Source organism: Chelonoidis abingdonii, chromosome 17 (assembly GCF_003597395.2).
Source record: "Chelonoidis abingdonii isolate Lonesome George chromosome 17, CheloAbing_2.0, whole genome shotgun sequence".
Lineage (NCBI taxonomy): Eukaryota > Metazoa > Chordata > Testudines > Testudinidae > Chelonoidis > Chelonoidis abingdonii.
Genome location: NC_133785.1, coordinates 2,985,732 through 3,011,868, shown reverse-complemented (window position 1 = coordinate 3,011,868; position 26,137 = coordinate 2,985,732). Strand labels below are relative to the sequence as shown.

The 26,137-nt window shown below is 42.5% G+C and overlaps 1 protein-coding gene across 2 annotated transcripts in view; it reads right to left on the bottom strand.

Annotated features, from left to right (window-relative positions):
* Nucleotides 1-26,137, bottom strand: part of SYN2 (synapsin II) — a 462,636-nt gene that overhangs the window by 174,978 nt on the left and 261,521 nt on the right. For both annotated transcript variants that reach the window (XM_075073408.1, XM_075073409.1), the window contains exons 2-4: nt 23,898-23,955; nt 19,979-20,070; nt 11,469-11,625 (exon numbers count right to left, since the gene is read on the bottom strand). In XM_075073408.1, the coding sequence (XP_074929509.1) occupies nt 11,469-11,625; nt 19,979-20,070; nt 23,898-23,955 (307 nt within the window). The remainder of the gene's footprint in view (nt 1-11,468; nt 11,626-19,978; nt 20,071-23,897; nt 23,956-26,137) is intronic.

The following is a 26,137-nucleotide window of genomic DNA, read 5'->3' as shown; positions in this document are numbered from 1 at the left end:
TGGCCAATGGGAGCTGCACGAAGCGGCAGACAGCACATCGCTGATAGACAAAGACACTGAAATCAGGAATTTGAGGAAAGGAGAGATACTGTGGGGTTATGGGAATTTAAGTAAGGGACGGATCAGGTTCTGCAATGCTGCCCTACAGTCACAGTGTGGAGAGGAAACCAGGCCAAGCCAGAACATAGTTGCAGCAACTCTGGATGAACCCACAGAGTTGTGCCTGTCTAGGATCTAAAGTCAAATGGATAAGGAGGCAGGTAAAGGGCCAGTAGTAGTCTTCCCCTGGAGTATGCGAGCTGCCATACCAAATGGGTGTTGAGAGATCAGTCATGGTGTCACACACACCCCAGTTGACAGGAATGAGGTTCCTTACCTGAACAGGGGCGGCTCCAGGCCCCAGCACGCCAAGGCATGCTTGAGGCGGCATGCCACGGGGGGCACTCTGCCAGTCGCCGGGAGGGCGGTAGGCAGGCAGCCTTCGTCGGCATGCCTGCAGAGGGTCTGCTGGTCCTGCGGCTTCAGTGGACCTCTTGCAGGCATGCCTGCGGAGGGTCCGCTGGTCCCGCGGTTCCACCTAAGCTGCGGGACCAGAGGACTCTCCGCAGGCACACCTGCGGGAGGTCCACCGGAGCCGCGGGACCGGCAACCACCAGAGTGCCCCCTGTGGCATGCCGCCATGCTTGGGGTGGCGAAATGTCTAGAGCTGCCCCTGTCCCTGAATATGAACAGACCTTCGAGTTGGTATTACATGTTCTTTCCTATATAAAAATGGCTCTTCAGTCAATCAAAGACATATTAGGTTGGTTTCATCCATCACAGACTTAATAGTAATAGCATCTCGTTGAAGGTCTGGTGGAGCCATGTGCGCTAGCACATAAAAACCAGAGGTTGGTGTACAAGTCAAGCAGCTGCTAATCATACAAGTGGCCAAATTCAGCTCTGCCCTGACAAAGTGAGCAAGGCAGAAATATTTGGTCAGAGCAAACATCGGCGCCAAAGCAGATGTGTCGTGCACTGAAGGGTCTGCTCCCCAGGATGTTCCTGACAGTTTTCATATCAAGGCAGTAGAGGAAGAGATCTTCATTTTCAGGTGTTCCAGTTGAGGCTAATAATGTCGAGTTTTATTCCCAAGTATGTGACAACTGTTGGAATGGCAGTAACCATCCTTGTACACAGATCGAGATGGATCCATTGGTAAGATGGCTGTTTAGATGGAAAGTAGTTGCCACTGTTTTGGTTTCATTAAGAATTAATCTCCACTGCTAGAAAAAAGTGGTCAAAATGCCCATGTCTTGACTGAGATTCGCTTCAATCCTATGGAAATTGTTTCTAGAGTCAGCAATACAGATGGCATCAGCATACAGATACTTCCTGGCCTGTATTTCAGGAAAGTCGTTAGTTGTATACATTGAAGAAAACAGGAACCAAAACTGAACTCTAAGTAAGGCCATTGTGGAGACATTTAAGACAACTGATTTTATCCCCGACTTGCAAGATGAAGCTTCAGTTTCTAATGTTTTCTTGGATGAACTACACTATAGGCTGACAAGGAATAACTTGCAGCAGCTTGGCCGTCAGCCTGACATGCCACACAGTGTAGTAGGCTGCCGTCATATCAACAAAGACTGCACCAACTTTCTTTCCTGACTCAAATGCGTTTTCTGTGTTGTGTCAGACATAGTACCTGATTTTGGGTGCACCATCCCCTTCTGAATCCAGTCTGAATGCAAGGCAAAGGCTGATTGACTACCACATTAATCACAGCAGGATTAGTCTCTCCATCAGCTTGTAGGTAACATACAGCAGAGAAACCAACCAGTAGCCCTTTGGGTCTGTCAATCGTTTCCCTGGCTTGGAAACAGCTATGACTTTTGCTCTGCACCAGATTTCTGAGATGCAGCAATCCTGTGTATAATGATTCAGAAATTGAAGCAGCAGCTTTTGGTGATTGGCCCAAAGTGAGAGACTGACACATTCTGGATGTTATCTAGACCAGGAGCCTTGTTAGGATGCAATTGATGTATAGCTAGGTCAAGCTCTTGATCAATAAAAGGAGCCATCAGGCTCGCATCCATATTCAGAGCCTGCCATATCTCAGCAACCATCATTTTAACTGCATGACTGAAAATTACCTTGATTAGGAGCTCTGCCATTAGCCACCAGTGGTGATGTGATGGATTTTGCTGTGAATAGTCTTCTCTCTCTTGCCCAGATTAGAATCTCCACTCAACTGATATCATCTATCAGTTAGCCACAGAACATGAAGCATATGTCAACTATCAATTCCTGGCTTTACGGTAGTGTCTCACCTCAATCATAGGCAGTACGAGTATGGGGTGACATCCTATGTCTGAGAAGGAATTCTAGCAACTTCAGTCTCATCATCAGGTCTAAATATTGTTATCAAAAGGCTAAAGGTGAAGGACCTGACTCTTATGAATGTCTACAAACCTCCATCTGCCAACTGGCCAAATCTTGTCTTAGCAACCTTCTCAGGACCTCCAGCCTAGTCAGGCAATTTTAATTCACACCAAGCCCACTGGAGGAACCCTGATGATGATGTAGCTGGAGTAAGGATACACGAGTAAGCATCAACAGTTACTCCTGAAGGCATAACTAAAAATTATGTGCACAGTATTTTAAAATTCTGTATATTTTATTTGTCAAATAAATATGGAAGCTCCAGCATGGCATTGGGGAGCACAGGCCACTGGCTGCACAGAGGTGAGAAATCATTGTGCAACTCCCCGTGGGACACAGACTCAGCCATGAGGCTGCACCTAACCCCGACACAGCACAAGGACTGGGCCTGCCCCAGAAACACTGTAGGTCCCTGCCCCTCCATGCCAGGTGCACCAGGTGTGGACAGGATACAAGTGTGGAGGGGTTTAGTGTGGGGGGATCCAGGGATGGGTTGAGACGGTTCTGTGTGGGGCAATCTGGGTACAGTGGGGGGATCTGGATGCACAGGGGCTTTTTCGGGGGTTCTGGATGCAACAGTAACGGGACTCTGCTGTGGAGTCCAGATGAAGGTGGTTGGGGTTCAGCAGGGGGGTCTGGGCGTAGTGGGGATACAGCTCGGCAGAGGAGTCTGGATGTGGGGAGCTCAGTAGGGGAGGATCCAGATGCTGGGAGAGTGGGGCTCAGTGGGGTGGGGATCCAGGTGCAACTGGCTGGGGCCCAGTAGGGTGGGGATCCAGGTGCAGCTGGTTGGGGCTTGGTAGGGTGGAGATCTCGGTGTGGGTGGCTCATTGGGGAGTGCAGGGATAATGAGGCTTGTCAGGGGGGAGTTTTGGGTGTGTGGGGAGTGAGGTTAACCAGGAGTATGGATAAGAGGGAGTCTGGATGCATGTGGGCTCAGCACATGGGGGAGCACTCCCTGTACAGGGATCACTCCCCCTGCAGCTGAGGAGCAATGGGTGCAGGAAGCGTGGGGAGGGCAGTTTGCAGAGCTTCCTAGAGCTGGGGAGAAACCTGGGGGTGGGTTTAACACAGCCCCAAATGCTGTGCAGGGGAAGAGGAAGTCCTGTCCTCCCCAGCCCAGCTAAGGCTAGCAGATGAGCCCAGAGCAGCGTAGGACCTACCACCCAGGTCGCCCCCAGTCCCACCCCCTGCGTCACTGTGATTTCTCTCTCTGCCAGCTGCTCCGGGTACCCAGAATATACTGCTGTGGGAGGTCATATGACTGCTCTTGTGGCTTCCCTTTGCTTCCCTGTCAGAAAGTCATTTTTCTGTGTGGAAGCAAAGAAATCTGTGGGGGACGTACATTCTACGCATGCACAGTGGCACAGAATTCCCCCAGGAGTAAATAGTCAACCTACAGCTTCTACGTGATCCAAAGCAGCTGCCCACTGTTCATAGTAAAAGATGGACCTTGGGGTCATTCTCCTGACCTCACCTTTTCTATAACTGGAGAACACTCTCCAGCAGTCAAAGAGTATAAAGTGCTTGATAAATTTCTTCAGTCTCAGGATCAGCCATTCCCAATCACAACTGGCATGCAAATTCCAACTACAAATGGACTCTAGAAACCTTGGTGGAGTTTCTGGAAGGTAAGGTGAGATCTGTTCCAATCTGAGTTGGCATCTGCGATAAATGAAGGGGGGAGGGCGGTAGATCCCTTTTATGGACACCCACCCAGCCAGTTAGCTACAAAATCCCTGCTAGTAGCTCTTCTCTACTTGCTGTACCTGTCAAGGATTAAAAAAACCTGTAGATAAAAGGAAAGGAGTGGGCACCTGACCATAAGAGCCAACAGGAGGGCTAGAACTTTTAAAAAGTGGGAAGAAACTTTCCCTTTGTCTATGTGTTGTTGTTCTCTCCAGAGAGGAGATACAGAGCAGCAATGCTGTAAGAAGCTTGCACCAGGTATGAAAAATCATCAAATCATACCTAGAAACTACTTATTGGAAACCCCAGATATGTAAGTAGATCAGGAAATGTTTAGGAAGACGTGATTAGGTTTATCTCTTTTATTTCTGTAAGGCTTGTGGACTCCTGTGTTACCCCTAAATGCTTTTGTTTTGCTTGTAGCCATTTTGTTTTGCTTGCAACCATTAAGCTGGACCTCAAAAAAAACAAACCAATCTTGATGCTTAATTATTATATTTGCTCTTTTTAAATCTAGCAATAGCCTAAGTTCCATATGTATTTTTTTTCTTTCTTAATAAAATTTACCTTTTAAAAGAACAGGATTGGGGTTTTTGCGTCCTAAGAGGTTTGTGCATATGTTGTTTAATTAGCTGGTGGAAACAGCTGATTTCCTTTGTTTTCTTTCTCAGCTTTTCCGGGGGCGGGGGGTGTGGGGGGGGAAAGAAGGGGTGTAAACGGCTTGAGGGTACCCCACAGAGAGGAATTCCCAAATGTGCCTTCCTGGGTTCAAAGGGGTTTTTGCATTTGGGTGGTGGCAGCATCTACCCATCCAAGGTCAGAGAGAAGCTGTACCCTTGGGAGTTTAATACCAGCCTGGAGTGGCCAGTAGTAATGTTTAGAATCCTTGTGGGCCCCACCTTCTGCACTCGAACTGCCAGAGTGGGGAATCAGCCTTGACATGGTGACAGAGCAATGGGATCATTTTGAACCAGAAACACAGATCTCAGGATTTTAAAAGAACACTTTTCCCTTTTGGCAACCTGCAACGCCAGGGAGGTGTTTGTTTTGTTTTCTTTTCTTTTCGGCCTTAAGGGGAGCAGGCATAAAAAGGGTTCAGCCTGCCAAGCCAGGGAGTCCAACAAGCAGTTCTGGTTTTTTTTCAGCTTCGTGGCAATGAAATAGCTAGCCTAGAGTATGGCAGCCTTGTGCATGAGGTTGAGGTCAGGCACCGAAACTGTAGAGAAATATTCCTAAAGCAGCATGCCACAGAGAAGACAGACCCAGATCAAGCCCAGACATACAGCTCCATGACAGAAATGCAGGGAGGGGATGTGGGAACAGACACTTCCCAGGAGGGAAGGGTCAGCCTTCCCCCAACTGAGATCCCAGTGCCAGGATGGCAGGATGTCCTTAACCCAGGCTGAGTTCTGACTGTGGGAGAAAGGAATTTCTTCCTAGAGATGAAGCGCTTGGAGGCGGAAGCGGAGGAGAAGTGCTTGGACATGAAGTGTTTAGAAGTGGAGCTGAAGCACTTAGAGCTGGAAAAGGCTAAGCTGGATCAATCAGGAAGCCCTAACAGTCATTCTCCAGGTAACCATTCCCCATTCCAAAAAATTCCCCACATACAAGGTAGGCGATGATACAGAGGCCTTCTTAGAAAATTCTGAAAAGGTCTATCTTGGGTACAACATCCCTTCAGATCAGTATACGGTGGAGCTGAGGCCACAACTCAGTGGACCCTTAGCAGAGATGGCAGCTGAAATGCCTAAAGAGCACATGAACGAGTACGAACTTTTTAAACACAAGGCCAGAATTAGGACGGGGCTAACACCCGAGCATGCCCGTCGGTGGTTCAAAGCCCTAAGGCGGAAACCAGACGTGGCATTTTCCTGACACACCTACCACATTGTAAAAAATTGGATGCCTGGATATCAAGAGCAAATGTTAAGTCTCTGGAAGATCTGTCTGTCCTTATACAAATGGAGCAGTTCTTTGAGGGTGTTCCTGAGGAAACAGAAAAGTACATCCTAGTTGGGAAGCCCAAAACTATAACTGAAGTGGGGGAGATCAGAGCCAAATGGGTGAGGTAGCAGAGAAGAAGAAAACTAGTAGCAGTTGGTGGAGATACCAGAAGGAGCAACCTGAGATGACACCCCACCATTGGAGTCAGCCCAAGTCCCCACCTCGCAAGGAGGAGCCCTCCACACAGCCAGAGAAACCCCAGATGCCCTCTCAACCCATCACCCCACTCTGCAACCACCCACCTTGCCCCAGCCCACAGTCAGCTCGGCAATGCTTCAAATGTAATGAGCTGAGGGACGTCAAGGCCAATTGCCCCAAGAACAGCTGTCTGCAACCCGTCACCCTGGGGTCCCACCGAGAGCCTTCAGGCCCAGATGCCTCGCAAATACCTCCAGAGCGAAGGGAAACTGTAAGTGTATGTGGAAGGAAGATTACAGCATGGAGAGACACTGGAGCACAGATGTCAACTATCCACCAATGTAACCCTTTAATGCCAATTATTTTAACTTGCCTATAGTCAAGTTGCCTGTCCAGTACAAGGGCTGGTCAGAGAATATGGACTTTTGCAGTCTATGACGATTATCCCCTTCCCGTGCTGCTGGGAGAAGACTTAGCCAACCATGTGCGGCTAACAACAAGGGTGGAAATGGTCACTCGCAGCCAGGCTAAACAGGACTCCACACCTAACTCCATTCCTGAGCCTCCTAAAGGGACCCAGTCAGAGGTGGTGAAACCAGACCCCAGACCAAAGTCTATGGCAGCAGTTGTAGATCCAGTTCCTGAGACCCAGCCCAAGAATCAGAACTGGCAGAGCAGTCAGCGCCAGAGCCTGTGCTTGCATCCTCACCAGAGTCAGGGGAGCCAGCACCAAGCCCAAGACCACAACCCAGCAAGAAACAAATGTCTCCAGCATCAAGGGACTAGTTCCAGGCAGAGCAGGAAGCAGATGAAAGCCTCAAGGGAGCTTGGACGGTTGCACAGAGCGACCCACCACCTCTCAGCTCTTCCAATAGGTCCAGGTTTGTTGTAGAAGGAGCACTCTTATACAAGGAAACCCTTTCTGGTGGGCACAAGGAGGACTGGCATCCTCAGAGACAGTTGGTAGTTCCAACTAAGTATAAGGAAAAGCTCTTGAGGGCCCTCACCTTCTGTACTTGAAGTGCCAGAGTAGGGTATCAGCCTTGACAGCATCTCTTATGGCTCGAAATCAAATATTCAGAACATCAGTGCCATCTACCAAGATTTTTGCTGTAAAATTCTGGCCACTGCAAAGGAATCAATACCTCAGAGATTTCACGAACAATTCATTCCTGGACAGTCATCTGATGCAATTAGACTATATTAGGAATTTAAATCCTTCATAAGTAAACAGGAGGGTTTTGACAGAAGTAGAGGCTCTTTTCACTTTTTAGATTAAGCCAGGTAAGAGCAACAGAAAGACATTGTTCCAAATTGACCTTCACACATTCCAGTCAGAAATCCTGGAAAACTGTAATTTCTTTCAGGATGGGAAAATACTCAGATTCTCAGGGAAATGTATGCCTCCTTATTTGGGATTACAAGTATTGCTCTTTCCAGCCAGTTTGGTGTTATCCCATTCAAGATGCACCCAAGGGAAAGTGTCTCAATTTTTGATCTAATAGGCTGAATCCAAGTCAGACTATCAAATGTGCAATTTTCAGCCTGCTTAGTTTCTTTATTTTCACTTCTATTTTGAAATCAATTTAAGGTTAATGAACAGTGCCAGATTGACAGCACCAGTGACCAAAGAAGTCTCTTAACTGAATTTCTTTCCAGAACAGGGAAATTAAGGTTATCAGAAGTGCTAGTTTCCCCTATACTGCTCCATCAAGGTGCATAAACTCAGGTTTTTGAATGACAACCTTTATGGCTCAGAGAGTATTTTTGCCCCCCAATTATATTGTTTTTTGCTTGTCTATTAGCACTGCCAACAAGGGTAGCAATTAAAGACAATTGTGATGGAGGTTTTGTGTGGTTCGTTAGTAACTGCACTCTCACAATCGAGTGATTTCCCATGGACTAACCAGCCACCAGATAATATCAACCTGTGCCAGACTTAAAATACACTGTCTGTATCGTGTTATCAATCACTGAATGTTTCCAGACCCCATTATAAACCACTTTTAGCTAAATAAATTACCTCAGGCTTTGCTCGGACAGGCTGAGTCTATTTCTCATCAATTGTTAATGAAGACTGTGACTGATGGCTAGACCTGGACATCTGGTTTATAATTTTATATTAAACTTTTGAACTTTGGTATAATTTTTCTATGAATAATTTTCATAAGATTGCTTGCTCACCCGTATTAACAGGTTAATTGTCCAGAAGGTCTTTTCTAAATGGGGCAATAACGAGAGGGTTTATATACAGTAAATGGTATGGCAATCTTTACACAATAGTACATACGCAATTACACTCACAAAAATGCACTCAGAGTTTGCATGGGCAATTGTCACTATTGAACACACAGATTTAGATACAGAATGGTGTTTACTATAAATTAAGATATAAAATAATGTAAAATACAGCCCAAATGATCAGAAAGTACTTTATATTACCATTTTTAATCTAGTATGTAAGCCAAATTGGAAGGGCAAGAATCTAAGAAGAAAAATGTTCTTGATTATAGATGTACAACTTCTACTCCAAATAGCAGAGTTCTCCCCTTTCATTTAATTTTTAGATTAGTTCTAGCTTTTTCTCCAATATCCTTATTCCATGCTATAAATCTACATGCTGGATATTAAGGCAGAAGACTAACAAAACAGAATATTACTCATGCATCTCGTGGATGATTTAACTGAGTCAGTATGAAAGTTTAACTGAAGTGCATGTCGATGGTCCTAACAAAAGTGAGTGTTGGCAGGTGCATGAGCCTAGTTACTGAACAGCCTTCTCTAAAGTAAAAGCACTTCTGAAATCGTTAACAGCTCATATTAGTCTTCTGCTTATAGAAGTGATTCTGCCGGTGCACTGTAATGCACATGGGCAAAGATATAGAGTATGATCTACATAAGGAACTGAGAGGACGTTAAGGAGAGTAACATATGCAAGACAAAGGCACTGAGCTATGTTCATATAAATCGTCCACACTTTTTGCATAGCATATAAATTACATGTATAGAAATATCTATAGGTTCAAATCATCCCCTCAGTCATGCATTTGTGAAGACAGCTTTTCAGAAGCAGCCTATAGTTAATGATTAAGAAGATCAGGAAACTAAATGAATATATGTGACCAGTCTGACATTTTCAAATATTGTTAACTTACTTATTTCTAAATGGTAATCTCTGAGAAATGTCAAAAGGCATTACTCTGGGCTATGTACAGACCAGGTTTCAAAATTTAAAACACAGACATCTTTTAGTTATCAGCATTTAGAAAGGAAAAAAAATTCTCCTCCACATTCAAATAAAAATAAAAAATCAGCTGAAAAATATTTTAATGTCCTTTTTCTAAAAGCATTTATTTCTGGGCTGAGACTAGTATGGGAAACTTCAGCCAAAAAGGTAATTTTTTGAGCCTCAACAAATGGGATTTAGAAGAGAAGTGCCATCTCATTATTACCTATCATATCACTACCTCAATTTTATAACCATGTTTGGAAACTCTCTATATCAAATGCCTGAAGTGAGTCAGACTAAATATGTCATAGTTTCTGTAACTTTATTATTTGTCTTGTAATGGGCACACTATTAAACAATGAGCATGTGCAACATGACTGAGATCTTTTAGTTTCAAATGTGCAACCTTACATTTGTTTTAACATATTATTTGGAATTTACTAGAATAAAGGTTCAAATAATTCCTGTCTGTTATGGACATGATCAGACTTACATGAGCAAAAGCTCCCTGCTGATTCTTTACATGTGACAAGATCAGCTATGAGAAATCTTTCCTTTTTGCTGGGAGGAAGAACACAGTCATCTGAAAGTCCAGCACAGTGTGCTTACAAAAGCTTTCCCCTGGCTTGCCAAGCTCAGTGCATACCTAAATATTTCAAACTACTCATAGCTCTAACAGCACTAGGAGGAGATTACAATGAGCTTTTATTCATTAACATTTTATTACACCATTATTGCATATAAATGCCACTGATTTTGCCTCATTGCCCAGCTTTATTGCATAAGATGAATCAAAGCATTAAGAAATGCCACACAGAGCAGAAAACAACAGGTGCATTAAAATAACATGTGCAGCAATGTAAATAACCTCTCAATTATAGGGCATCTGCTTTAGTTTATCACAACATAAAAGGTTATAAAATAACTGTGTGCTGTGTACAGTAATGGTGGTCATTTTTCTTTGGAGGACCTTTCTTAGAAAATGTTAAAAATAAAAATATTGAGGACAGTTAAGAGGACTAGAGTAAAACTTTCCCTCAGTGGAAAAAATATGTTGTCAGGGGTACGTTCCCTCCTCATATTTCAGAGGAAAAACCTGTGAATCACTTATTATTTATAACCCACAGCAGTCTCCATTGGGCCATTGACTCTGCTATGAAAAGGAAGGTAATTGCACCATCTATAATCTTCTTACGCTTTAATCTCAAACGAGCCTTTTACAACAATATATTTTAAGTCAATATTATTGCCCGACACACAACTCTGTAGGCTCTGCTCTGACTCTGCTGCACCAAAAAGAGAACCACGTTCTGTTTTATCCTCTGTGTTTATAAAGCAAACTTAAACAGAATGTTTGAGGATCTGACAGGCCTGCCTAAGTGCAAGTCTGGACAGGTCTGGTTTGTATATGAGAACTACCCAACCACAAGTGGCCCCAGCAATTGCCCTATATGTAACCGAGGGCAAAATCTGAGTCCTCGTTAGTATTTACAAGATTATGAAAAGAGCTTTCAAAATAAGGAAGCTAATAGCTTCATATCTCCTTGCTAGAGCACTGCCTAAAAATCATTCACAAATAGAAAGAAAACAATGGTTAAAAAGTTAGCTTAGATTATGTTAAAAGCCACAAGTCTGAAAAAAAATTCTTAACTCACTTTTCCCAGAAGCTGTGAATAAACACATCCTCCTCAATTGAGGGAGGATGTTAGCAGCATGTGGGCTTTCAGCCAGTTTCCTCACCTTTATTTCATTATTTTGAATATGTTCTCAGTCTTTACTCCTCCTATACTGGCTCATTCATAATGCGACATATAGAAATACAGCTTGTTTTCTTTCTACCCTTTTCATTGCAGGTTAGCCACTCTGAGGAGTGACTTGATGGCTTGGAATTTATTACTACATTAGGAACTCAAAAGAAAATAACCACTTAATTTTTTGCACCAGGAATCTACATTCAAAGCTTAATAATGAACTTATCACTTACCACCCACGGTTTGTCACAAAAATTATAGATTGACTCTAGAGAGTTGACACTGGGAATACCAGCATAATGCATTCCAATGATTAAGTTACGGAAGTCTTCGTTCTCAGCCATACTGAACGAATGTTGTCGAACAAGAACAAAATCAGGTCTGAATGACCTAAAGAGAAAAGGATATATAACTATTAGGCAATGATCAAAGTACTTTCTCTGATAAAAGAGAATCTTAAAAGGGAAAGCTGTAGGAGCTGTTGGAGAGTAGTAGATTAATTAAATTAGCTTTTACAAGAGAGGTAATGAATTCAAGGTCAGAAAAAAAAAAGATTGTTATTGGCTGAAGTACAAAACCAGGTGAACATTGTGATTTTTGAGCTACAGCTTTGTTGCACCTCTGTTCAGTTTCTTGCTATTAGAGAAGTCATGACTACCAATGGTATCATATACTTGTATGAAGAATAAGAGCTACAGAGGAATTTCAGGCTACATCTACACCACAAGCTAGGGTGTGATTCCCTTGGTCATGTCTATACACTTTTACTAGCTCTCATCATGGTAGCGCCCACATAAACAGTAGTATAGGCATGGTGGCACGGGCAGCAGCAGCAGAGGCATAGTTTAGCTGTGCTGAGCACAAACCCACCTGAAACTGGTAGGTATATACTTAGCATACTTAAGCCATGCCTCCACTGCTACTACCTGTGCTACTGTAGCCACACTGCTATTTATACTCACGCCAGACTGATGAGAGCAGGCAAAAGTGTGTATACATGAGCAGAGCAATCACACCCCTAACTCGTAGCGTAGACAGCCTTAGAGAACAGTCCAGCTGGCATTCTTACAGATTCAAAAACTTATGCTAGATACTCCCTTCAGTTGCACAGCAGTATATCAACACTTCACTCTGATATACGATATACTATATACCACGTGCATTATCTATACATGTTGTATTTGCAGTATTCTAGCTTCAGTTTTTTACCCTTTGTATCTCAGAGATGCATTGTTTTATAAAAACTTTTAAAAGTTAAAGTACTTCACCGCTTTTTTTGTCTCATAGACTCATAGACTCATAGGTCAGAAGGGACCAATATGATCATCTAGTCTGACCTCCTGCACAAGGCAGGCCACAAAACCCTACCCATACACATTTATAACAACCCCTAACCCATGACTGAGTTATTGAAATCCTCAAAATTGTGATTTGAAGACCTCAAGCTGCAGAGAATCCACCAGCAAGCGACCCATGCCCCACGCTGCAGAGGAAGGCGAAAAACCTCCAGGGCCTCTGCCAATCCGCCCTGGAGGAAAATTCCTTCCCGACCCCAAATATGGCGATCAGCTAAACCCTGAGCATGTGGGCAAGACTCACCAGCCAGCACCCAAGAAAGAATTCTCTGCAGTAACTCAGTTCCCATCCCATCCAACATCCCCTCACAGACCATTGAGTAGACTTATCTGCTGATAATCCAAAATCAATTGCCCAAATTAAACTATCCCATCATAACATCCCCTCCATATACTTATCAAGCTTAGTCTTAAAGCCAGATAAGTCTTTTGCCCCCACTACTTCCCTCGGAAGGCTGTTCCAGAACTTCACTCCCCTAATGGTTAGAAACCTTCGTCTAATTTCAAGTCTAAACTTCCTAATATCCAGTTTGTACCCATTCGTCCTTGTGCCTACATTAGTACTAAACTTAAATAATTCCTCTCCCTCCCTAACGTTAATCCCCCTGATATATTTATATAGAGCAAGCATATCCCCCCGGAGCCTTCTTTTGGCCAGGCTAAACAAGCCAAGCTCTTTGAGTCTCCTTTCATAAGGCAGATTTTCCATTCCTCGGATCATCCTAGTAGCCCGTCTCTGAACCTGTTCCAGTTTGAATTCATCCTTCTTAAACATGGGACACCAGAACTGCACACAATATTCCAGGTGGGGTCTCACCAGCGCCGTATATAACGGCACTAACACCTCCTTCTCCTTGCTGGAAATACCTCGCCTGATGCATCCTAAAACCGCATTTGCTTTTTTAACAGCCATATCACATTGGCGGCTCATAGTCATCCTGCTATCAACCAATACCCCAAGGTCCTTCTCCTCCTCCGTCGCTTCCAACTGATGCGTCCCCAACGTATATCTAAAATTCTTATTATTAATCCCTAAGTGCATGACCTTGCACTTTTCACTATTATATTTCATCCTATTACTATTACTCCAGTGTACAAGGTGGTCCAGATCTTCCTGAATAGTATCCCGGTCCTTCTCCGTGTTAGCAATACCCCCCAGCTTCGTGTCATCCTAACCAATGTCCTAATGTTTAACTTTAAAAACATGTGGGCAGTCTTGCTAAATAATTTCAATGTGTATTTTATATAAATTGCTGCCACTTCAGTCAAGCAGAATTAGATACTTTAATGTGTTTGCTTTATTCCTTTTAACTGAACTTAATTGCTAATGATAAATCCATTTTAATACAATGGGGGCCTAATTTATCATGAATTAGCTGTCTTCAAAAAGCAGGAAGTGTGGGCAATATTAAATGTAATCCTGTGCAAACACTGAAATAGCTTTAAATAAAACAACTAATGTTTGTCAAATATCCTAACAGGAAGAACTTAACACCAAAACAAATTGGTAAATGATGCCAGAAAATATTTTTAAAATTTGGAAAACAAGTCTGACCACACAAACTTAGTTTTATCATAACTAAAGGTTTCTTTCTTACCCCTGCATCCTTTAGGCTGAGAAAGTCATCAAATTCCACAGCAGATTAAATACAGTGGGTCAGATTCTGATCTCATTTAGACAGATAACCCCAAAGTAACTCCACTGACTTCAACACTAAGCAGTGTAAATGAGATCAGAGTTGGTTCTGTCCCTCTGGGAAGGACTTCAGTGGAGTGCTGAAAGATCTTCTCTCCATTCCCCTTGAGTGCCACATGATGGGAAAATCGAGAGGAGGCAATTAAGCCTACCAAACGCTCTAGTGAGGTGCTTACCCCACTCCTGTCCTTCGGGGCTTAAAACAGTCCAGGAGAGGGCTATGGCTGGGGAAAGAAGCCTGGGTTGATTGGGGGAAAGTAGGCTCAGCTGGGGCCATGCCCCAATCAGGCCTAGCGGGCCCCTATAAAAGGCAGTGAGCCAGAGGCCCAGACAGTCTCTCTCTGTTTGTAGAGGGAGATGGGCCTGCCTGCAGGGGGCTAGAGACAGGGTACCTGAGTGGAGCAGGGCTGGGGAAAGGCAGAGGAGCTAGGGAGCTCCAGCCTGGAAAGCCCCAGGCTCTGGTCTAGCATTGGGGCTAACAGGTAATGGGGGTTGCAGAGGGCAGCCCAGGGGTAGGCAAAGGCAGCAGGTTCAAACCCAACCTTGCCAATGATGAGTAGGTTGATACCGCAGTCTGCCCCAGGGCGCAGGGGCTAGATAATGACTGCCAATAGCCATATACTGAGGGGAGGTGGGGATAGTGAGTGGGGGTTCCCCTGGGAGGGGAGACTCTAAGACTGAGGGGCTACTGCCAGGGGGCAGCACCACAGATAAAGGGGCACCAGTTCCAGGAGGGACATGGGGGCCAGAGGACAGGCAGATCACCGGCCTGCAGAGGACACTCTGGAGCTGGAACGAGCTAATTCCCAGAAGTCCCCAGCAGGAAGCGCCACAGGGGTGAGTCCGCTCCTCTACAAACACCAAATTGGGAAGTTAGATGATGCCATAGTTGCCATTACGGAGGATAATGCTATAACAGGAACTGTTCATGGGAGAACAGTGGCAGAGGGAAACGGAATTACCAGAAACATGCATAACTTCAAATTGCTGTGTCGTTTAGTGTTGTGGCATGACATACTGTTTGAAATAAATGTTGTATGCAAGAAACTCCAAGGTGTTGACCCTGATATAGCTGGAGCAACGGAACAACTGGACAACGGAAAGTCATACTTAGTCTTACTGGTCAGATGAGGGATTTCAAAACGTTCTGAAGAGTGCACCAGAAGTTGGCAGAGGAACTTCACACTGAAGCTATGTCCCCACCCATTCAAGAATACAAGTGTCACCGAAGAAAATGACATTTTGATTATGAGGCATGGGGTAATCCCTAAGAGACCCCAAACAACAATTCAAAGTTGAATTCTTTAACCAGGTGCTAGACTGTGCAATACAGTCAGTTGAAGAATGTTTCTTGCAGCTCAAGGAACACAGCAGTATATTTGAGATGTTGTATGATATTCCAAAACTACACCAGCAATGCAGGGCACCAGAGACAGTGTTGACACATGATGACATGCATGATATTGATGCGAGTGATTTAGGTGATAAATCGAAAGCCCTTTCAAGATACATTTCAGCAGGATCAACCCCAAAGGCTGTTCTGGGATATATGTGCACAAATAAGATGACCACGCTCTTTTCAAATGCTTTTGTTTCTCTGTGCATACTTCTAACACTTCCTGTAACAGTTGCCAGTGGAGAACGCAGCTTCTCCAAGCTGAAGTTAATAAAAACACATCTACGCTCCACAATGACACAGGAAAGGCTGATCGGCTTTGCCACCATCTCAATAGAGCATTAGCTGGCCCAGACTGTGGACCTTCAGAGGAAGCAGTTCAAATCTTTGCAACCAAGAAGGCACAGAAAGCACCACCATTATTCAAACAGATAAAAATGCCAGTGTTTACTATGCAGACAAGAAAAGTTAATTTTCAAATCCCTGAACAGCAAGTGTAAGTGTTACTTAAAATTTTTGAACAAGGCATTTTAAATTGTTAGTTCTCCTTTATTAGGATAGGTAGCAGAGCAGTACCATGAGAGGAGTAGAACAGGAAGGAGGCAGAATTGAGACCTTTCAAAGTTTTGGCCCAAGCAAGGGGGCATCATTTGAGCTCCCTGCCTCAGATGCCAAAATGTTGTGGGCCGGCCCTGGATTGGTGATATCTCAATCTGGGTTTTGGCCTGGTCCATTATCAACGTAAGGGTTATTAGCATAATTCAGATATTGACGGGGGTTCTGGTTTCATACACCCCAAAGTATTCAGGTCCATTGGCTTTGGTTTGGGTCTGCTCTAGGGATGTAAAACATTAACCAATAAGCATTACTCTTACCAGTTAACTTGCCTTAACTGTTAACCACCAGTCGGCCTGCCGACCCCAGTGGCCCCAGCCCCAGCCCCAGCCCCACCCGTGCTGGCCCCTGCCAGATCGGCCCCAGCCCCAGCCCCAGCCCCAGCCTTGCCGGCCCTTGTCGGATTGGCCCAGCCGCACCGGCCAGCCTTTTAATTGATTAACCATATAAATGAAATGTTTTTAATTGTTTAAGTAGTGAACTTTTTAAACGATATTTACATCCCTAGTTTGCTCCTAGTTCTGATGGTTCAGGTAAGCATCTGAGTTTCTGGATGTTTATCCAAAACTAAACCCAACAAAATCTTCCACTCATCACTATGCTTTACTAAATTAAGCAACTGAAACCTTGAAATTTAGGTACTGGCAATGCTGGAGGTGAAGGGAAGCAGAAGACTTAGAATCATAATATTCAGTTTAGAATTATAATGTTCCTTAGAAAAAGTTCCTGTGACAGGCTAGCGACAGATTCCCAAACACACTAAATTTCAGGTCTAGAAATATCAGTGACTAGCCTGAAGCAATTAATCTATGGTGAGCAATATAATAATACCAAGGAACAGGGTGCTGAGAGTTGTGGGGCATCAAAGCATATTGTGAATTGAATGGTGTTCATTAGCTTTACAATCAGAAAAAGGAAAAAAAGTTGCAAGAAGCTGACAGTAAATCAAGTACTCAACTATAATTACATCTCTTTATGCTACAAAAGCATGCCCAAAATAAACGCAGGCAATATTCTAGGACTTCATTTTTCAAAACTATTTAAAGGATTTGAACTCGTAATTCCTGCTAAAAATCAACGGCAACTGCACATTCAAATCTCTTAAGAAGATTCAATATTCCCAGCCTGAATGCAGCTGGACATTTGCACCGTTTTCCAAGTATACGGTATAATTTGTCTGGAGCAACATTACAAAGATTAGTAGTTAGATGAAATGGCATTGTAGACTGGACTACAAACTGGTAAATTAATGCTTGCTTTTTATCGAGTTATCCTTAGGGTATTTACAGGGTAGTTCTGAGAATGTGTGATCTAGGTTTCAGTGGGGAACGTCAAGTGCACTGAAGTGTGTGTCATGTAAGGAAATTCAATTTACCGGCACAGTATGGGTAAAAACACTTGAAGGATTAATGATCCTCCTCCTTTATTTTTGCAGAGCAGCCAGGGCAAGGGAGAGACTGCACCTTTATCTTACAAAAAGGAGAAAATCATCGAGGGATTACACATCACCTCAGAGTGTACTGTGCACTTAGACAAAGGAAAAGAATAGTAAGTGCCCCTTTAAAATGTAAGCTCTCTGAATTGATCCAAGATGGAACTGACCTAAGTCTCCCTTCCACCCCATACCCTCTCAGTTGAAGACTTTGGTGCATGAGATTTAGAGGAAGGAATGCAAGACGTTTGTACATTCTAATAAGAATAAAGAGAGTGAGTTACAGTTCTACACATGATTGCATATACATACTGTAAACACATACACACAGAGATGTGTACACAATGTTCACCACTGGCACAAACCCTCCCAAACCCCAAAATCTCAATGTTTTGTGACAAACGTTTTTCCATTTTTTCCAGAATTTCCCCCCCTTTTTTGTGAAAACGAAAGGCAGCTTTTGCAAGTTTAAAAAAATCTTCCTGGTAAACCCTATAAAATGGAAAGTTTCTCTCTTGGGAAAATACATAAAAATGTATGATTTTGTACAGAAAGTGACATTTTGCTCTGCAAAGCTGTGCTAAAAGTTCCCTTTGAATCATATTAGGAAGTACTACCGAAACATAAGTTTTCTCATCTAAGTATTCAGAAATAAAAAACTGCTATTAAATCTCATTGTATATATTACAAGTGAAGTCCTCGCCCCACTGAAGTCAATGGGAATTTTTGCCATTGACTTCAATGGGCCACTGTTTCACCCTGAAAGTGGAGTTCTTCCTGTGTCTATCTTCTAAGAGGTTGATTTTGGGGGAAAAAAATGGTACATGGTGCATATCCTGTTATCTGACCCACACACTAAAAAGTAGCTTAAACAGGGTTTCTTATCAGCTGAACATTTAAAGAACACTCTTCAGTGTACCTCTGCATTCTTATAGGCTGCTATAAGATGTTCTCTCTTGCCACACACAGAGGACAGGAGAAGAAGCAGTAGGTTCAAACTACAGGATAGCAGCTTTAGATTCAGTCTCAGAAAAAACTTTCTAACTGTAAGCACAGTAGGACAATGGAACAGATGGCCTAGGGAAGTCATGGAAGCTCCTTCACTGGAGGTGTTCAAAAAGAGACTGGATAGCCATCTGTCTTGGATGATTTAAACACAACAAATCCTGCATTTTGGCAGAGGGTTAGATTAGATGGCCCTGGCCCTTCTAATTCTATGGTTCTATGATTCTAAATGATCCACACCGGTCCAAATATTTAATAGGCTTCAGACGGTGGAGTTTCAAAAAAGGGTGAGATATAGTTAACCAAAAGACTGCCACAGGAGTTGCATGATTTTTCACTTATTTATGACAAAGGACATATACAGAAACATAGTTATATGTTTTGATAAAATTAAAAAGGATAAACTATCATTATTATTTTCAATGCAGTAGTTCCTGCAGCAGGATATGAGCTTTTCAGACACACAAGATGACAAAGCCCGAGCCCCAAAAGGCTTCCAACTGAAAAAGCTTGCGTGAAGGGTAAGTGGGGCGTTTATACTAGATTTCAGTATGGAAAACCTTTTTTCCTTTATGATACTGTTTAAACTCCACAGGGAAAAATTCACAATAATATACTTGTGTATAATGTACTTGCGACTGATCAGTGATGTTTCAATCATCTTCAAAACAGAAAGGAAATATTTATACAGGTACACTGGCATGCACATATTACAATAGATTATCTGTTTTCATTTAGGTCCTCATCCTGCACTGGGCCCCGTGTGGAATTCACTGCAGTATAGTGTCAACAAATCTAATAATTGATCTGTGGGGACCAGAAGGAATGTTTAAAGAAAACTGAAAACAAATTAAAGCTTTCAATGCTATGTAGTTCTATACTCTCCTGGCAATTCCATTAGGTTGCCACACCCATAAAAATGGTAATAATTTACTGAAGAGATCCTTTGTCAGCTCACTGTTATACTTGCTCACACACAAGTGTCATAACTAGATTTCATCACACTGCCAGGTTGCTTTCTTTCTTGATGTTTACCCCAGTGAATTTGAGGCATTTCTCATGGATCAGAATTCCTTGTAGCAGGGGTACCACGTGTGGGCAAGTACAGCTACTGAGAAAGGTATCTCTTCTTACTCAAGCATTTTACTAAGGAATTACAGTTAATTCTTTACTTCCAGGATTACACCTTCTTATGCTTTAGTCAGGTGTTCTTTTGTTTCTTTGTTTTGTTTTTTTAAACTTACCTGACAACTTTGGTGCCATTACGGAATGCTTGGATGTCTACGGCATAACTGCCATCAGCATGGGCTATCAAGTTGATCTCTGAAAATTGTGCCTATGAAAAAAGACTCAGATAAGTCAACCTGCTTTTATTTTACCCACATTTTAACTAACTTCCTTCTCTTTATTTTAAACATTAGCATTTAATTGCCAATGTTGTGCCTGAAACATAACTAGTATTAAAAAAAAATACTTTTCACCTAAAAAAGTCTGCCACATACACATCACCACAAGTTTGCCACAATTCTAACATACTAAAAGAAAAAAATGGGCTAAAGCATGAATATATACATAGTAAAGGCCTATTTGGGACTCATACACAGGATGAGCGTATTTCCTTCTTCATCTCTGTATCAAAGGTTGATATTTATTTTTTTGTGTGTGTGGCATTTCAGTGGGAAATTAATAGAGAGACTATTTAAAGTTATAGCCTATGTTTTCCAGAAACCATATTACCAAACTGTGAATTAGCGGCATATACCATACGTAAACAGAGTACCTGCTTACAGAATGTGTATCAATGTCCTGACATACGCACACTTTTTCTGTATTATGTGCATTTATTTTTCTTCTAAAGAGGTTCCACATCAAGTATCCTACACACAGCACTATACAGTCAAAATTCACAAATGCAGAATTTCTGTTAGAGAGGTATTTTCTCACACTAGAAATGTGACATTTACAAGGACAATAATTCATTTTCATACTGTTTGTGAGTTATTTGAAATAAAAGGATAGGATGTTTTTCATTTATGTATAGTCTTTCATCTACACAGACTCCCAAAGCGCTTTTACTATAACACCGCACAGCAGAATAATTGAAATGCACCCAGCTATAGTGTTTCGGTTGGATAAATGAAGGCATCTTTGCTGTCCCAGATACCAATACAGAAAGCTCACTGAAAACTGGAGTCAGTGGAAGTTTGCCTGAGTAAACCTGTGTATGAGCCTCAGAGCTTGGCCATGCAAAGTGCTGACTAATCTGACCCAATCCAGCAAAGCACTTAAGCATGTGCTTAACTTTAAGGATGTGACTAGCCCATTGAATTTAAACACACGCTTAACTGCTCTGATGGAGAGGGGTCAGAATGCTCTGGACCTTGCTGGATGAAACCCTTGGCACATAGTTTTTAAATGAAATTGATAACATACACACTGTACAATGAAAATGTCAGAAGTCATGAATATACATCTAAGAACTGAGGCTGTTATAGCAACATTAATTAAGAATATGTTTAATTTGATACTGGCTTCTAATCTTTCCCATTAATTAATCAGGTTCAAAAGACCAGTTCCAGGGGCCTGCCTTCTCACAGTATCCTAATCATGTGTTTTGCCATTGAATTAAAAATTTGACAAGTGCTAGAAAGGCTGCAGGTTTATTTTTGTATATAATATATGGGCCTAAGTGCTCCAATGGACAGTAGATTAAATTCTTGACAGCCGTGCTGGAAAGAAGGAAAAAGATTTCACAGTACAGGAAAGTGCTCTGATATTCAGAGCAACGGTGAGCAGGATTCTCATCTCATGGAAGCTTGTCCGTAAGGTGCAACATGCCCTACAATTTCTGGGTATAACTATGTGTAACAAATGCAGCAAGTAGTAAGGCAAATGTGACACTAAGAATTCCCCCTGCTCAGGACTCAGTGGGGAGGGGGATTTATGACTATACCCCATCTACCTTTTTGTTAGACTACATTTTCTCTGGGCCCTCCATGAACTTGTATACTCCAGTGCCAAGGTATGGAGAAGTCTGCAGTTTTCTTGCACTTTCCAAGTCCTGCATTTCCACCATATGCTGTTGTTTGCTCAGTGTCTGAACCCTCTACCTGCATTATGATGTTCAGGAAGTCCAACATGCTGATAATGCTTTGCTGGCAGTTATGAACTATAAAATATTAAAATAGTATCAGTGACTCAGGTTAATTGCACAGTCAGAAACTTCTGTTACCATGGGATTAGTAGGGTCTACAAAAATAAAAAAACTGCTCAAACTTTCACTGTCCCATCCACAAAAAGCAGATCCCGACACTGCAACAGACTCTGTGCCAAGAGAATCCTTGAGCCTGTGTGGTGCTCCAAATGACTTCAATGTGCCTCCACACTAGGGTTGCCAGGAATCCAGTTTTCAACAGGAACGCCCAGTCAAAAAGGGAGCCTGTCGGCTCTCGTCAGCGCTGCTGACTGGGCTGCTAAATGTATGGTTGGCAGTGCAGCAGGGCTAAGACAGACTCCCTGCCTGCCCTGGCTCCACGCGGCTCCCAGAAGCGGTGGCATGCCCTCCCTCTGGCTCCTACATGCAGGGGCAGCCAGGGGCTCCGTACATGGCCCCCCAACCAGAGTGCTGGCTCTGCAGCTCCCACTGGTCGGGCACCGCCAACCACCTGCCAACCTCCCGCACCAGCCCTGAGCCCCCTCCTGCACTCTAAACCTCTCATCCTGCCCCCACCCAGAGCCTGCACCCCCCAAACCCCAACCCTCTGCCCCAGCCTGGAGCCCCTCCACACACACTTCAAACCCCATAGCCTCACCCCCCAAGCCAGGAGCCCCCTCATGTACCCCAAAGCCTCATCCCCAGCCGCAACCCAGAGCCCACATCCCCATTCAGAGCCCTCACCCTCACCCTCTCCCATACCCCAACCCTCTGTCCCAGTCCGGTGAAAATGAGCAAGTGAGCAAGCGTGGGGGAGAGCAAGTGAAGGAGGGAGTGGAGAATGGAGTGAGTGGGAGGTGGAGGGGAGCAAGGGTGTTTGGTTTTCTGCAGTCGGAAAGTTGGCAACCCTACTCCACAAGGGTACTGCTTGTGTGACATGAACTACAGGATTGGATCTATGTCTGAACTATATTTTAGGTCCAGATAATATGCCTCCCTTCTCCCTAACCCCAACAACACTCCTGCTAATCTCCACAAGACTTTCCATGCTTCTGAGTTAAAAATGTGGATCAGATTCTCAGCTGTCATAAAGCAATGTGGTTACATTCAATTCAGTAGAGCTATGTTGGATTTACATTAGCTGAGGACCTGGCTCATGATGTTTTGTTCTCTCAGGGCCTTATTCAAAGATTCCAGAGACAAAACAATCCCTTTTAAGTGGAAAAAAAAATACGGAAAATATTCATGGCTACATTCCCTTGTATAACCAGTCATTGAAAGCACCCAAAGAATGTGTTTATTGCCCTTTTCAGAATCTAATTCAAGTGAAATCTGTATAAACCTTCTAAGGCACTCCAGATATATATGGCTTTAGCCCATGTTTTAGAAGTGCTAAAACTGCAGCTGGGGTACATATACATTTTAAAATTAAGCAGGCAATAGAGTGAACCAGAAAAAGCCAAAATTCAGTCCTACTCATCCTTTGGGAAATCAGTTGTCTGTAACTAACCCTTCGGATCATTTCATATTTTTACCACTACGCATAGTTATAAGGATACTCTAGTAAGAGCTGCATTAAAATGAAAATGAATACTTGAAACCTTTATTGCAGTCTCCTGAGGCTGTATCCCAGGGCCATAGCAAGGATTGGGATAATCAGGCACAGCAGTGAAGGGACCAGAGTCATGACACTGGACTATAATGCGCCATGCCACTACCACAAGGACATTAGAAAAAACAGTTAATGGGGGGTGGCCACTTAAGGTCCCCCCTCAAAAGTACCCCTTTCAGTTAAATAAGTTTGATTTTGCCACATTCATAACTTACAACAAAATTGCACAGTAGCAAAATTTTCATGAAGCTTTTGGCATTGCTTAAGAAATTCCATAAAAGAAGAGCTAGCAAATTCACATGCTATTTAGCCCACTTACACGCACTGAATTTTCAAGGGACTATAGAGAAAATGATAAATAAATATTTGTAACATCTAGAGTAAATAGTTTAGTTACCTGTTCAACTCTGATGTCATATTCCCCATGGACCTTTTTCCCACGAAAGCACTTGACCCTGAAAAAGGAAAAATGTCACAAAGTTATGTACAGTAATGCACATTAGTGTACTTGAGAAAGAACATGTAACAATCAGTCACCAGGTTTAGTTTTCATATGATTTTCTGTATATTATAAATATATATACATAACTGATTATTTCACATTGGTCTATTTTACATACCCATATCCTCACGCTAGCCATCTCTTCTCTTTCATTTCAATTATGGTACTCAGAAAAATCAGTATGCTTCCACCACAAGAGGTATCCCAAATGTTGTTGTTATAACACACTTAAATCTATATATATTATAATAATAAAACGGTTACTTATGACAAGATGTGATCCTGATTCCATTAAAAGCAATGGCAAAAATCCATTTACTTTTACGCAAAAAGGGCCCTACAATGAATCATGTCAATCTATATGTTCTCAGTTTACTCAGAAGCCTCTACTAGGACAAACTCTGCAAAATCTTGCTCAAAAGGTCAAAGAGTTGTCACCTGCCTTTTAAATGAACTTTCAGTGATGACCCTAGATGTGACACTCAATGAATATCTGGGTGACCAATTTACAACACTATCACACTGACCTACCCTACTTCAAATATATTTATATTCCTCTAGAGACAAAACAGGACCAACACATTTTGACAATATGTTCCTCTGTATTTGTTGTATTACTTAGCTTTGGGGTTTTTTAGCAGATATTTCTGGAGGAGGATTTTACTTCAAATTGGCATGCTAAACAGTCATTCTATTACGAAATATTAATTTTCTTTCCAAAATTTTAAGCTTTGGATTCCAAGTAGAATTTCATAGCTCTTAAAGTAAGAAAACCAAAGGCATATACCAACACTATAATACTGTTCCTCCTTCTTTCTACATCAGTCTCTTGTTTGACATCAGTGTTGCCCCTCTGCTGAGTGGGAGCAGTTGTCTAGGGCCTTGCAGGTTAGTTTCTAGTGGAGGAGAAATCAGAAAGGCTAAGTCTGGGTATATTCCAAATGTAATTTGCTTTATTTATACACAGATACAAGTCCTGAAATGAGATGGTCAAATAGCAATGATTTCTTATAGGCATCTCAGTTCAACACCAATCCCCTTATTCTTAAGGAACAACTCTGCCTCAAGAATTGACTCTAAACAGAGATCAAACTCTTCTGCTGCTCCAGCAGTTCCCTCTGTCCTTAAGCTATTCCTGCACAAAACCACTACATAATCCACCACACCACCACAGAATGTCTTCCCAAGAGTCAAAACTTGCTATGACAATAAAAACAAGAACTTGGGACACAATGTATAACTGACATCTGCCACAACAATACTTATTACACTAAAAGCTTTCTTACTGAGAAAAAAACAATTATGACATGGATTTTGTATAGCAAGCAGCTTATTAATTAACTTTGCCCCAATTATTCTCCCATTGAAGTAACTGAAATTTCACCACTGACTTCAGTGGTAGCCAAATCAGGCCCCTAATAATTAACTAACAATATAGTCTCTGGCTAAAATATTTCCCAAGTATCTATTAGCAGTGAAAGATGATAGCTGAGACAGTAAGGAACAGATAAAGTGAATTTTCACTGTGCTATGGCATGCAGAAAAAAATATTCTTCAATTCATGCATTAAGTATAACTGGTGAGGAGAGAACAAGGAACACCAGATTTGCAATGGAAATCTATTGGTGATGCTATAACAGGTTTCAGTTTCATTGTGTTCCCTATAGTAGGTACATCTTCAGTAGACATGGTATTATGTGGTTCATTTTTGCTAGTGATTTACATAGAAATTAAATATACAGTCCCAAATTTTTTTTACTAAAAAAATTACTATTAACCGCAAGAATTCCTTTCCAATTACATTCTGAAATATCATACGGTTACTGTGTAATTGATCTTTGAATTGGCTAAATACAGGGCACACAGCACTACATTTTTTGCATATTAAAGGAGAGCTGTGAACTTAATTATTTGTAAAGAATCCTGTGGCACCTTATAGACTAACAGACATTTTGGAACATGAGCTTTCGTGGGTGAATACCCACTTCATCAGATGCATGTAGTGGAAATTTCCAGGGGCAGGTATATATATGCAGGCAAACTAGAGATAATGAGGTTAGTTCAATCAGGGAGGACGAGGCCCTGTTCTAGCAGTTGGGGTGTGAAAACCAAGGGAGGAGAAACTGGTTTTGTAG